We start from the raw sequence: 15324 nt of genomic DNA, 5'->3' as shown, positions 1-15324 counted from the left end.
CATTTGCCTGTTGGTTAATGTTGCATAGTTATTCTGATCTGGATTTTTAAGAAAATAGCTAGTGGCACCACACAGGAGTTCAAAGCAGAACCACAGAGTTGTGCCTTCAAACTGTTTATAAAATTCCTGTTAAATGTACAGGGAACAGGTGGCACAAAATAATTACATTTTGATTTTTTCTTCTAACACCTGGATTTAAATATTCCCTAAATGTAATTACCCATATTTGTTTAGAATGAGTGGAGAATGTAAATTGTGGGATTGCTAATAGTTCTTTTTTTTAGGGCACGTTAATAATTCAGTCACAGTGGATGATGTGAAGGAACTGAACTGACTGATAGAAAAGATAATTTTATTACATTGAATATTATTTCTTTTTTCCCCCAGTAACTTAGATTTTGGCTTTTTCATGAACAGTTTGTCATATGAGACCAGTTAAAGTTAACTTTGCAAAATGAGTGACTGTTTCTGCAATGTGTGACTTGATTTTGCCATGAGCAGTGATGCATGAAGAAAAGCCTCACATTACAGTACTGCCTGATGGCGATTTTGAGAATTTACAAAGCTGCTCTGTACAATGCTACTTTTCTCAAGGTGTGTGTGTTTTGGCAGGATAGCTTGGAGACTCTCACCTGAACTGTAATCTCCACATAAGCTGGTAAATTTTGTTTGGAGAGAAAATATTTTTAAAAATCCACAACCAAAGAAACCTCAAACCATACAAAAAACCTCACCCACAACCCTTGTCAGATACCAACTGCTCTTAACCTAGCATAATCAAAGGGTTGGAGACAGGATAAGATAATAATTAAAAAACTGTTCTTAATATTTCTGCAGTTTCTGAAGACCTACAGGTTTGAAATTCTCTTCAGGAAGAACGTTTTTCCTCAAGACAAATGGAAAAGTGGGTGAAGTAGTAGTGGAATTTGGGGGCAGATGTGTCAGATGTAAGAACAAAAATTTTAAGGAAGCCCTAATGGGACCAGTTGACAAAGGTGATCTCCTGGAAGTCATAATTTTATTGTGACAACAGTGACAAAAATTAAGACATTGCACGATCAGACTTCTATCGTTTAAGAACAGAAACCTCAGCTTAACATTTGGAATAGACAGGATGTTATCCTTAAAAAAGGAATGCCTTTCTTCTGGTTATCTTTGACATGGTCAGAAATCTCAGTGAAATGTGCTTTGCCTGAATGTCTTGCTTTTACCAACGTTGGCTGTAACACATTTTGACTTCTGTGGCAGAAGGATTTTTAATTTACTAAGTGCCTTCTAAATCAGGTTTGTGCAACACACAGCCTTGTGCAGCACCCACACCATTTGTTTAATTTGCCAGCAGTGAAGGTGGTGTCTGTAAAGCATCCTCATTCTGGCTGGCCAGACAGGAAACACACACTTGGAGACAGCCACAGCTGTGCTGCCTCTCTCTCAGCTGTGGGTCAAAGCCATGCAAGTGGGAGGGAGATGGGTTATTTTGAGGTGGAGTTGGGAGAGGAGCGCTGATGAGATACGAGTACTTCTTATAGGGAGAGCTTTGAAGAACAGTGGGTAAGGAGCATGGGAGAAATGGGAGAGCATTGCAGAGAGGATGGAGGACTGGCAGGCTGTGCTGGGGTGGAAGGGGAGAGCTGCAGGGACCAGAAGGGATTTTGATGTGGGTGAGGGCTGTGGTTGGTGATACACAATACATGGATTCACTTGACTTGGACACTTTTGGGTGTAAGTTAGGTGAACTGTAAAAGGTTTTCCCTGGTAAAGCAGGAAGTAGTCTGGAAATGGATTAACCTCTATTCTTGTTTGCAAACCATTCAAAAATTATGATGTGCTATAAGGACTTTTTCCTGATTATCAGGAAATTAACAAGGTTTGCTTCATTAAGGATAGTCTCCTGCTTTCATGATCTCACTGTCTGGGCTTGGAACAGGCAAAGGGAGAGGAAGAGTGATGTATTGTGTTGTAAAGAGGGATAGCTGGGGTACAAAGTGATGAGTAAATTGCCTGAAAATGCATGTAAAAGGTGATCCCAAATCCCTAACTGTGGCAATGGCCAGTGCACGTCACCCTGTCCCAGGAGACTGATGCTAGAAAGTGATTCAGGAGAAAGGCTTCTACCTTTATGTGAATACAGCATGAATAAAATAGGGCTAAAATTATGCTGTACTGTATGCAGGGGCTAGTCTTACTCACCCCACTGATGATGGTCTTGATCATATCACTCTTACATAAGTAGCACTCATCCTTTAAATTACAAGGATAATAATGTTGGGAATCCCTACAGATAAAGCAATCTTAAAATTTTGTCCGTCTCAAACCAAAAATAAATAGAGAAGGTGCTTGCAGTTAGTGTTGGAAAAGGATAAAAATTTCTAGGATTTTAATTTTTAAGTAATAGTCTCTTGAAATTTTATTTTGTGGCTTTATGAACGCTCTTAACATTCATACTCCAAGTAATTCTATTCCAATAGGAAAAAAGATTCTGCCAGTCAAATTTATAAGTGGTGCTGATTTATAATGTTAGGTATCTTAGCTCCACCATTGTGAGGTTCAAGGGTAAAATACTCATTTAAGTGGGCACCAAATTCAGAGGTTTGAATGTTATGTGTGAGCAATATATGTTTGTCAATCAGCTCACTGTTTCCTGTTCATAGTGGATTTTAACTTTATTATTATGTGCAGCACTACTGGATTTCGTATGGAATTCTGCAAGCTTGACCACAGACTCAAGATTAAGACTTCTTTACTTTTTTTTTTTTTTTTGGTAAATCGCGATACTGTTACGTGCTCAGAATTGGTGAGTGAGGTCTTGAGTTCTCTTACAGACTTTTCTCTTGACCACAGTTGGAGGCTTCAAGGATGCCTCAGAAGCACAAAAGTCCATAAAGTTATCTTGTAGCTTTGTTGGAAAGCACTTGGCAAGTTCTAGTGTGGTAGGGAGCCAATCTGGTGTTAATAAGGCCTCGCTTCTTCTTGGCACTACTAACTCCAGAAATTTTAGAAACAGATGCTTCAAAAATAGGCTGGGGGGCTTCCATGGGACATCAAAGTTTAAGTGGCTGTTAGAAGCTGTCAAATCTCTTTAAGCATAAACAAGCCCGAGTTCCTATCAATCTGGAGAGCACTCAAGAAACTTCCTGCTGAAGAGGGTTGCTGCATGCAGCAATTGATAGACAGCAACACAGTAGTGTTCTGGCTTGCAAAGCTGGGGATTTGTTGTTAGGAAAGCAGATAATACTAGCTGTAAATATTTGACAGGAATCGGAAAATGTAGGAAAGGTGATATAGTCCTTGGCAAGTCACTCTTTCAGGAGGCTGCTTTGAAATTTTGCTCCAAGTGCATTGAAGTGGGAGCTTTGCCTAAACTAGCAAACTTTGTAGCAGAAATTCACCAGCAGCAGTGGAAACAGCTGTATATATATGACTCTGGTGCTTGTAACTACTGTCATGTTAGAGATTAGGCAGGAGATTAGGTTCCCATTCATGTGTACGCTGCAGCTCCACTGTGGCTGCCATTGGGATGCTGTGAAACATTGTTGTACCATGGCAGTGCCTGTGTGTCTGGTTCCCTTTTGGCTTAGAAACTGGACAAGCCTAATTTTATGTAGTCATTGCATTAACATGATGAAGTTTACCAGGAGGCATGTCTTTAGTGAAAAGGAGGACAGTGATTCTTTGAAAATCATAAAATTGTTCCTTTTCCAGCGAGGAAGCCTATTAATTCGCATGAGGTGCATGATTTAGGATTGGTATTCCTGGCCATAAGCAAATTCTTATGTGGTGATGTAGAGAGTTGGGCCCAGTTTTGGAGAATAATTCAAGCAGATGTCTTTCAATACTCTGTTTTTCTTTCCTATCAGATTACAGTTATTTGGAAGCCCAGGTTGTTCACTTTGACTTTGTTTGGGATTTCCTAAGTACAGTGACTCCTGCATTCTTAGCTGCATTCCAGTTCTGCAGAAACTGGAATATATTATCCTTCAGAGAAAACTTGTGGGCCAAGCTAGCAAAAGACATTGATTTATTGTGGAATATGTCTCCTTAGTCAGCCAGTCAGGATGTGAAGCTGAAATATAACTGAGCACCAGCTGATGAAGAATCCAACTAGTAATGAATTTTTCTTGTCAACTAGAACAAAAACATGATTAGAAAGCTAAATTTGCTGATTTTTTAGGTTTCATTTTATCCTGTGATATGTACTGTATAGTCCCCGTATTTTCTTTTTGATATTCCTGTATCAAGTGCTATTAATAAGCAAAAAAGCTGCAGAAATGTTTGAAAGATTATAAAAATATTATGGAACTAACAAGATTCCTAGTCAGCTTCATCACTTGGTCACTTTGTACTGAATTTCCTGTTGATTATTTTGGACACTAACTTTTTAGATTCTGCCTCTAGAAGCAGAGTTATAACCTCTAGAATGCCAGAGTATGAAATGCTGGTTAAATATGGCACTGCTAATAAGAAATTTTTCATGGAATAACTGCAGAAGAATTTAGAGCTTGATGATTTTCATGTGCTAATAAAACCAGAAAGAGGGAGCTATATTGGCTGTAGAATCAGTTCATGGTAGTACAAAACAAACTGAATAATTTGTTATGTTAATATTAAACTTCTGAAATTGTATTAAACACTAGTAAACTTTAGCTTTATACTGTAGCTTTTATAGTTATTTAGTCTATTGGACTATTTGACAATGACTGAAGCTTACTTGTTTGGATTGATTTCTGTAATTTTAGTTTTTATAGATTCCTGATACTATATTAGCATGGCTTGCTAATGGGTTTTCTTGATCTTACACAACACATGGGTAGAGGGGGAAAGATTATTAGTATGTCATTCATAAAGGCATAATTACATACGCAGATACAAATATCACTTTTGTTTGACCCTGGATTGGACATTTTCAAAAAGGACTAAAATGGTTGTTTTTCCGTGTAGAACACAATTATTGAATGGCATTTATTTACGTATTTCCACTTGACCAGGAGGCCATTCTTGAAATATTTGTATGTAAACATATTTGGACATAATAATTTTTTTTTATTTACTTGCATTTAACTCTTAAGTTGGAGTTGCAGTAAGTAGTCATTTCAACTGTGATTTCTAGATAAATACAAGTCATTATTAATGAGCAACGTTTTTTAAAAAAGATAATAGATTTGCAAATAGAAAATGAGTTATTGTTGCAGTTCTATCTATTTTCATAAGTGGGCAGTGAATTCCCTAACAGTGTAAGAATAAAGAGAATTTTTTTTTGTCTTTTGCAACTTTTATGTTGAATCATCCAGTGATTTTTCTGTGGATTTTTGAAGGATTGATCCTAATGTGTCTCTTTTTCCTTCCTTAATTCTTCTTGGGTCTCCTTTCTTAAGCTGCAGTAAGACTTTGAGTAGAGGCCAAAATCTAGTGGAGGTTGCATGAAATCTTGCATTGAAGTGAGGTGGAGGGAGCAGAAGACAGTTGTCATCCTGAGAGCAGCTTGACATGTCAATAGGTGAAAAACTAAGTTGTGCAAGGATAATTCTTGCATTTTTCTTACTGCTGGGCACCCCAACCCTTTCTTACCTTAGAATAGGGCTACAAAACATTTTAGGTCAGTGAGAGCTGTTCAGGTGTCATATGTAAAAGCACACCTGGTGTCCAGTAATGACCCAGGAAAAAATGTGACAGAAGATCACAGGAATAACATTTTGAGCTTTCTGCATCTCTGGGTCAAAGCTCAAGGCAAGGCCTTCACCTTTTCTTACTCCTTGCCTGCAGCCTGAAGGACTGTTGTGCCAGGCATTGTCCAAAGCTCCAAAAATCTTATGTGAGTCTTTGTGGGTCATGATCTCTTTGAAACCTGAGATTTGTGTTTTCATAAGAAATTTGTGAAGCACAAGTATAAACACTAGTAATATGTAGATGGAAATATTTAACTTGTACTAATTAATCTAATGCAGGTGGGATGGGGAAACTATAATATTTTTTATTGAAGGCAGCAGGGGTGTGGTTGTCAAATGAGATTTTATTGTTTGGTATGAAGTGAACCTGAATAATTCTATGCATAGTTAATAAATTGAAAAAAGTTATTTTATTATATTACTTAAAGTAATTTAATTGAAATTTTAAAGGAAAATAATTATGATGGATGAGAGTGTGGAAAAGAGGAGAAACTCTTGCGCTATATATACATATATATGTATGTTCTCACTCTTATTCTCTTTTCTGTTGTTTTTTCTCCCTGCCATTTCATAGCAGAAGCATGAATAAATGTAAAAGTGTAATGATAGAAAAGAATCATCGGTGACTACGGGATGAACAACCAAATCAGTTTAAGACCAGTAGTTCTGAAGTCCTGCACAAGCTGCAGGGCTCAGAAGGCAGGGCAGGGCGCCTTTGCCCTGCTGAGCTCCCGTGCAACGTGTCATATTTAAAGCAAGCAGCCTCATCTTAAGAGTCTGCACAGGCTCCCAGCTTCTCACACAGGTGAGGTCCTGCTCGTCAGGCACCTCTGGCAGGACCAGGGCCCTTGGTCTCGCTGACACAGGGCGTCAGGTCACTTGTGTCCCAGCAAGCTCAGTCAGTCGCTGCCCTGCTTTGCTGCTGCTGCTCTGCTGGGAGGGACTGATGAGCTGTGTCTTGCTGCTGTGGCAGGGCACACTTGGGGCTATTTTGAACATATCTCTGGGTAAGTATTTGAAGTGCTTATGCAATACAGTGGTCAGTATAGCAGTTTTTACTCGCTTCCATTTGCTCCTGCTCGTTTACCTGGCATCCTTTCTCATCATCTTCTAGAAGGCGGCAAGGATCGTTCTGACCTGGTGCTAAATCCATTTGTAGCTTATGGCAGAAACTATGTGGATTAACAGATCTAAATTGTCATTTTTACCGTTGGACTCAAGGTGTTAGAATTCCCTCTTAGTATTTTTAATATACTTAGTTTCACCACAACCAGTGAGATTTTTTTTCCCTGTTTAAAAACAAGTCTTGTCTTAGCCAGGGGGATGGAGGGCAGGAAAACTCCACACTATATTATTCAAATTAATTTTTAGTGTCAAGCCTTTTCTGCCTTTGATAAGTTACGTTTGAAATACCTGGGAATACAGAAAACCTGTTCTCAGGCAATGATAAATACTTTTTTATTGTACTTTTTAAAAGAATTTTGCCTGATACAGAGAGCATTAAAAAAATCCCAAATTATTAGAGACTGTATTTTGGAAAAATACGAAACTCTGTTTTATCCAAATAAGTAAGAAAAAACCCAACCTCCCAAAACTTTGCAGATGCCCAGTGGGCTGGATGCTTACTTTTTTCTTCTACAAAGATTTTGTTAGAACTCCTGTGTTTTTGAGAACTACTGTACTATCTTTTAAATTGAAATGTCTTGACATTGCATTTTTCTTTAAGTTATCAAAGGAGACTTTCTAGCTTTAAGCCAAATTCTTTGGCACAGGCAAGAGATGCAGTAACTTCTTGATTTATTTTGCTCAAATTATGTTCTGAAATCTGTAAACTTTTTTAATATGAACAGTATTTGGAAACATAAAGAGTCCTATTTTGTATTTTTTAAATGTAACTATTACCTTGGAGTTGTAACTTTCTTAGAAGCTGTGAAGGAACTTGTTTGCCAGTGTAACTTAGAGTATTGATAAATTCTTGTGTGGTGCAGCAAAGCATAAAAAACTTTTCTGAAGTTAATGGGAGAAATATCTCAATATTTAACTAAAAACCCATCTTCTTCAAAGAGATAAACAGTTCCTTAAGATAACCTGCTAATATGAGGTAATTCCCTTCCCCTTACTGAACTTGCTAATTAGTTTTTAGTACGTTTCCACTGATGTCGCTCATGAACTTAGAGCTGTGATACAGAATTATTCATTGTAGGCAGAACTGGTGATGGGCCCTAAACCATTTGATCTTCCCTGGTTTTTGCTTCTTTTGAGACAGCAGATGGAGAGTAGTAACCAGCATACAACTCGAGACAGACTCCAAAATAAAAATTTACTGAAGTTTAAAAACGCAAAAGCATCAGCTTAATCTCAGATACAGCTCTTTAAATATTTACGTAGTAATACAAATATACTTAAAAGGCAAGTTGTTGGTCCCTGTAATTATTTCCTTCTGAAGTAGCAGTTCCAACTTTTTGGGCATAAGGATATATAGTGCATAGTGACAGTGAGAATATTTTCCTGTTTCATAATGAAACCGATTCTAGTTTGAGTGAAATTAAGAGTTCCCTTCCCTTTTTTTTTTCTTTTTTTCAGGAGGAAAACTGTGGTCTTATGTCAGTAAGTACTTAAACAGAAGTCCTGAAGAGAGCTTTGAAATTCCTGAATCCAGGACAGCCAGTTCAACTAAAATTTACCTGGAACAACCAACACCTAGTCCTAAAGAAACTGGCAGCAGCACTGATTCCAGAGAAAGCTATGGGGAGAGCATGCTGAAGGTGGTCTCATTGAAGAGCAGCCTAACACCAAGCTCTCAGGATGACAGCAGCAACCAGGAAGATGGCCAAGAGAGTTTGAAGTGGATGGACTCAGGATCCAGCTCAGAAGAAGAGTGCACTACTAGTTATTTAACATTATGCAATGAATATGGGCAAGAAAAAGTTGATTCAGGCTCTCTAAATGAGGAACCAGTGGCTAAACTGGGGAGTGAAGATCTGCATACCAAAGAGAGAAGCTGCTTACAGAAATGCAGTGTTGTTGGCAGCGATAGCTTCATGTCTCAGGTTGTACCTCAGGAACGAAAGCTTTTCGTTGATGATGCTGAGCCAGAAATAGCTAGCCCTACTAGGATATTGGACTCATTAACTAAATCAAAGAACAGCCCTATGGAACTCTTCAGGATAGACAGCAAAGACAGCGCTAGTGAGCTCCTGGGGCTTGATTTTGGAGAAAAATTATATAACCTGAAATCGGAGCCCTTGAAGCCATTGTTTTCTGTTCCAGATCATGACAGAAGCTTGGATGCCCTAGAAAGCAAAATGGGTGTGAGACCTCATGACACCGTAAGCAGAGGTTCAAATGACTCTGTGCCAGTTATCTCCTTTAAGGATGCTGCTTCTGATGATGTAAATAGCATTGATGAAGGAAGGCCTGATCTCCTAATAAACTTACCTGGTATGTCTGATGAGACAGAAGAGGCAGCAGTGTCAGGGCCAACAAAGTTTACAAAAACTGATAGGGATGTGTTGGAAGTGAAGTTATTAGAAACACCTGATGTCTTGCAATTAAATAATTCTGCAGAGCCAAATCGTGTGGCACCAGAAGTGAGTGATCCTTCCCCCAAGGAAGCAAATGGACAGAGTGGTGTCACTCAGGGAGCTCTTGAGACCCTCTTTACATCTGACCAAGAGGTAGGTAGTTCAGAAGACAGGGCTCTGTTTCAAGGACTTGTAGCCTGCTCCTTAAACATGACAAGCAAAGAAGAAAGTTTATTTGTTTCCAGCTCGCTCTCGGCTGCTCAAGATGTTAGCTTGGACAGAGACACATTAAGAAATGAAGCAGTGTTGCTCTTTTCCAATCAAACTGAAGACATTGGGAAAGCAGAGACAGACTCGGCTTCGTCACCAGCAGCTGAAAGTAAAAAGACAGCACCAAAGAGGGAAGACAAAATAGCAGGAGGAGGGGAGAAGGAAATACATCAAATTTTTCAGGACCTCGACGAAAGATTAGCGATAACCTCCAGGTTTTATATCCCAGAGGATTGCATTCAAAGATGGGCAGCTGAAATGGTTGTAGCCCTTGATGCTTTGCATAGAGAAGGAATTGTGTGCCGCGATTTGAACCCAAACAACATCTTATTGAATGATAGAGGTCAGGAACTTTTGCAAATGCATTTCTTTTTATTCGCTGTTGCTTCCAATTAACTGAGTAGGCGTTTTATCTTGTAATTAGTATCTTCATTTCCTGTCTAGAGCTTCATTATCAGTGCAGCAAATTCACCCCCAGTAATAGCTTCTAGTACTTAATGATGCCATTATTCTTAATGATACTGTTTTTAGCTACAAAAGGAGTAATTACAGTTCACTTCTGCAGAAAATGGAAGGGAAAAATGTTTTGATTTCTCCTGTCGTTTTGTTTTTAGGACACATTCAGCTAACGTATTTTAGCAGGTGGAGGGAGGTTGAAGATTCCTGTGACAACGATGCCATAGAGAGAATGTACTGTGCCCCAGGTTAGAGCAATCACCTACAATGTTTCACATGGAAAGTAGATTAGCAGCTTTCATTTTCTCATGGAGTCTCTGTAGCACAGAGCTCAAGATCATGTAGTACCTGAGTTTTCTTTGCTTTTTTTCTGAATGTCTTAAAAAGCTACAGGGCTCATGACTGCTTTATTGTTGAACTGTGGTGGGTTTTGTTATGTCATTTCCATAAAGTGTAATTGTATTGAATGTCTTGTTTAAGCAAGTTTAAGGAATGTTCTGTTTTCCTGCAGTTTTTTGCTGTGCGTAAGTACATCTTGGTAACTGAAAAGATGGCACAAAGAGCCTTAAAAAATTTATACTTGCAAAGAACATGGGGGGCAAGGGGAGAACATAGTGGTTTGAAAAATACAACCCTAATAGGCTTAGAGATGCCTCTGACATTTTTGATGAGCTACAGTGGGCTTTGAAATAGTTTAGAGAGCTCTTTTCTTAGAACCGCTTTCATCAATCATGAGGGTGATAAAATCGATGTCTCTCATAGCAAGGATGGCACTTGAAACTGAGTCCTCCCTTTTTTCCTTTTTCCAATTTATTTTCTGCTAATACAGTGGTCAAATGGTAGTGACAGCCAAAAATCAGGTGTTTCACTTATAGCTTCATATTTTAAAAATTTCATAGCTAGCTTAGAAAAGCTACTTTTAGAGTTGAAATTACTACTTCTTTATTCCGAATTTGAAATGCCAACATAACTTTCTGCTGAGTGTGTGGTCTGACCAGGCATTGCAGCTTGGCATGCAGGTAATCCTCAAGTTCAGTCTGCAAATGTGCTCAGAAAATTTATAAAAAGAGTTACCAGCAATGGAAGTTCTGAACTTAGTTTGGCGTCAGGTGTTTATTCTGTTTTTGTCCCACAACTGAAATGCAGTAAGGAACTGTCTCCGTGCATACAGGGGGTAGGATCTCAGCAAAAATTTGAATGCCAGCTTCTTGAGATAAATAGTAAATAAAATCTTTTCTATCCAGGTGCAAGTCAAAAGGGCTGGTATTACAGAAAATAATTCTTTTTACCTATCAAAGCAAATCCAACACCTTTATTCTACCCTCGCACCACTTTAATGCAAGAACAAGAGAACTGGGGAATCCCAACAATTCTTGTGGTTGTTAAGTAGAAATGTGTCCTGGTTGCTAACATGCATGACAACCTGTTAGAAAGAGGTGTTTTCCTGCCTCCCTAACCCAGCCTCGAACAAAGCACTCCCTAGTTGAGTAGTAGCAAAGATGGAAGTGCAGCCTTTTCCCACCCTGTCATCATTAATGAGCTGTGAAAGTCAAAGCTTAATTTTTCTGTACTTTAATGAGGATCCAAAGAGAGGCTTTTTTTGCCCCCTAAGCCCCAACCAGCCAACTCCTGCAATAATTAAGTGTTTAGGGAGCAGTTGAAATAATATTTAGAAGTCCCCAAATGCAAGAATAAAGTTTTCCACTATGTCATTATTTCCACCTCACAGCACAGGTGTGGTATCCATCCGGGCTTTTTTTGGTTAAGTTGCCCTCTCCTCTCCGCCCTCTCTGCCCTGCCCCAAGCTGTAGTTTGCTTTGTGTGTCTGTAACTGGCGAGCTACAAGTTGAAGATTTGCAAATGCAAATGTTGATCCTGCTCTATGATTCTTACCTTTCATATTTCTTGATCCTAATGTTATCTCTGCAAAGCATACTTGTACTTTGGTGTAGCTATTACATCTTAATTTTTATATAGGGGAGTAATGCTCCCCTATATAAATTAGCACCACAAAATATATTTTGGAGTCAAGTGCCTTTCTGTTATGAGCAAGGATTCAATAATGGTGTATAGCCGAGTCCAAAGCAGCTTTCTTAAGGCTACTGCTGCTAGTAAATGTTGCTTTAGAACTTTTTGGCAGTGTTAAAAAATAATCATGTCAATGGACTTTCTCTGGCTTTCAATGTTACAGGGAAAAAAAGCCTTATTTGGATGTTAATTTTTTTTTTGTTTTAAGGAGTGTACTGTGTCCCTGGAACCCATGTCTCCCCTTTATCATGACAACATTGCTCCTCAAGCTGGTTCTTGGAATAAGGATTTTGAAATTATACTTGTGTGTCAGTTCAGTACACTAAGAGAAATTGGCAAGTTTGAGGGTTGTTATATTATTTTAAAGTTGCTTTTTAAAATTGGTTATAAATGTTTCTCACAACGTTTTTTTTTTTCTGCTGAAGGAAGGGCTGTAGTTTTGTGGAGGTTGAACAAGTGATCTTCACAAAATTTCATCAGGTCTTATGATTTACCATAATAAAACACAGTGACTAAATGAGCTGACTCAAAGTGAGTCTTTATCTTGTTTTGAATTTTCCTGGGGTTTTCAGTATTATATGCTGTATTGCCCTACCTCTGGGTCATCAGCCTTCCCTTTCCTTTTCTCTCCTGGCTGAAGGATTCAGTGGAACTTGGCTTGTAGAATTTTGTTTCCATGTGTTTAGCTTGGTGTTTGAAACAGAGTTTGAGATATATTAGGGTTTGGATATGGTAACTTGTATGCTACCTGATTTCAACATTTTGTTATTTAAATAAGTGCACTCTTTAGAAGTATGCAGGAAAGGGAAGGTGTCTTTTAGGGTCTGGTATTGGAGACTGAGAACAGATGATGAGTCTAGGGCTGCAGTTCTTCTTCTGCATTGATTTTTGAGGTACAAATTTTGAAGGCAGAAAAAGAAGAGTATGAATGTGAAATTTAAACAGATTTATTTAAATTTAAAATAGGTACAAAAATGTATTGCAGAATGATATGAAAATTGCAGAAATGTATTTGAAACAGTCGTATCTTTTAAATTGACCAGGTGTTGCTTTTTTACAGTGTGAGTTATAAAGTGCTTTGCAGTGAAGTGCATGAGGATGTATTTAAATATTAAGTTGTTTTATGGGTTGAAGGAGAACATGGAATCTTAATTCTGCAATTTATGTATCAGAAACTAATTCCTGGATGGGGTAGGGATAACAGTGTATTAGTGTGGAAGTTTTTCGGACGCAGGGGAGAATGGAGGTCCACCTATGTGGAGCTTGCTTGCAGGATCTAGGATTTTGTGTTTAAGGCTTTCAGTACACTAGAGTGTAACCTTGCATTAAAGCAAAGCAAGGTAATAGTGGTACAGAAACAGTGATCAGATCTCTGCCATGGTAAATAGCAGGGAATTGCTCAGCTCTTGTTATCCTACGAAAAGTGGAGAGGCAGTGTGACAGCATATGTTGAAAAGACATTATGCAATGTATGTATAAAAGAACAAACAACTGCACACATTATAAATGCAAAAGTGTCAAAAAGATGAGGGAAGAGATGGTTTAAAAAGCTGTATGCTGTTCCCTGCGAGCAGTATAATTACTTTTGTATGAAATAGCAATTGCCATAAATTAAAAGCAGGGCTGCGTCTTTTGCGAGGAGCAGCACTTCCCCTCTGCTGACGGGAGGTGGCATTATACCATTAATGGATTTTGCTGTCGCACTTGCTGGCACTAGTTTGCCCGACTTCTCCTAAGAACTGGAAATGGAAGATGCGGTTCATTTGTAATGATTTGCATATCGAGAATTGTACTCGCAAGCTCAGAGTCGTGGTGGGTTATAGTGCTGTTGAATCTGTTGGTAAAGCTGGATAACTCTTAACTGCTGTATAGTTCTACTCAATTTAAGAAAAAAAGAAGTTCATGCTGAACCAACTGCAGCAACAACAAAGCTGTCTGCAGATGCTTAAAAGTAGTGCCTGTGCTATACTTTGATTAATGGCCAAACTAAATCTTTGCTGTTCACCTATGATAAGTCAAATGTTGTTTCTCTAACCCACAAGGGAAGTGATGGATTATAAATCATCCCCTATAAACTCAACACCACTTCAAGTAAAACCATGGGGGTTTTGGCCAAGAAAAACCTATTTGCTTTTAAAGAAGAAATTAAGCACTTTTAACTGAGAATTTCTCCTGTGTTAATGTGGCTAAGGTGACTATTGTGAGGTTTATGTGGTTTTTTTTTCCTTTAACTTTTCACTTAACTAAACCCTTTTACTAAATTTTGTTTTCTGAATGTTTTAAAGTGTGCTAAGCAGCTATATCTGAATACAAAGTTATTAGTAGATCAGATGAGAATGATTCACTTCTGTTTAAACAACCCTTTGCTCTCCATGCCCCCTGAGAACTCTTATCACATATTTGTCCAAAAAATCCCCAGAAAAACTAACAAAAAATCCCTTGCATTATCCACCTGCCTGGTGGCTGATAGTATCAGCAATGTATCTCTTTATCTCTTGGTTAATGTGCCTTGGTATTCTGAAGGGGGGAAAATTCCAGTAACAGATTCAATTTACATGGACAGAAACTTGAGCAAATGCCAGCCTAGCAGGGGGGCCATTATTCTGCTCTATAAATAAGTTTAAAAAAGAAACACACACACACACACAAACCTGTGAATCAACATGTTTTGGTCTAATTGAGGGAAAAGCAAGACAGATGAATTTTGAAATGCAAATGATCACCTTCTGTTATTTAAGTATTGGTTTTGCCAACATTGTGATCTTAAATATAAAGAGTTGTTAACTTTTAAATGCAGTAATAATTGTATGCCAGTCTTGACTTTTAAAATCAAATCGGTAACTTTGAAAAAAACCAAACCCTTCATAGTATGCTTAATACTTGTGAGAAAGACATTTGTCTACAGGCATAGCCTAGTCAAGGCTGTCTTCATCTAAAACAGATGAAGTTGAGAATTTACTCACAAAGAGAAATCTCTAAAGTACTTTTTCTACTAACCTGGGAAGTGTCATGTTGTAGAAGCAGCTTGCTGGTCTAACATCTTGTGTAAATATGATGTGTGAATGAGATGTTTTATTTACACTCTCCAAGTTCTTGTTCTAGCAGCGGGGATGCGTTCTGTTGCATCCCTGGTTTTGGAGGATGAGATTTCAGAACTGGGCTGCCTTTAGTGTCTTTTTTCTTGTTTAAACAACGAGTTTTCACCAGACTGTGTTTAATAAAAACTGGAGATTTGCTGCTTGAGATCCTAAAACCAAAGGGATCTTAGCTTCACAGAAAATATAAGTAGTAAACTGGCCATCAGTAATGCACTGTATTATTCTGATGCTTTCATAAGCTGTGTTTGTGTAAATAAGCCTTATTTACACAAACTAGCCTTCACA

The 15324-nt window shown here is 38.3% G+C and overlaps 1 protein-coding gene across 8 annotated transcripts in view; it reads left to right on the top strand.

Annotated features, from left to right (window-relative positions):
- RPS6KC1 (ribosomal protein S6 kinase C1) overlaps positions 1 to 15324 on the top strand; it is an 88253-nt gene that overhangs the window by 59890 nt on the left and 13039 nt on the right. For 7 of the 8 annotated variants that reach the window (XM_017811735.1, XM_017811730.1, XM_017811729.1 and 4 more), the window contains 2 exons: positions 8247 to 9800; positions 10072 to 10161. In XM_017811735.1, the coding sequence (XP_017667224.1) occupies positions 8247 to 9800; positions 10072 to 10161 (1644 nt within the window). The remainder of the gene's footprint in view (positions 1 to 8246; positions 9801 to 10071; positions 10162 to 15324) is intronic. The other variant, XM_017811734.1, reaches the window with a different exon arrangement.

Source organism: Lepidothrix coronata, unplaced genomic scaffold (genome assembly GCF_001604755.1).
Source record: "Lepidothrix coronata isolate B3197 unplaced genomic scaffold, Lepidothrix_coronata-1.0 Scaffold33, whole genome shotgun sequence".
NCBI lineage: Eukaryota > Metazoa > Chordata > Aves > Passeriformes > Pipridae > Lepidothrix > Lepidothrix coronata.
Note: the sequence above shows the minus strand (reverse complement) of the source record. Positions and strands in the feature narration are given on the sequence as shown.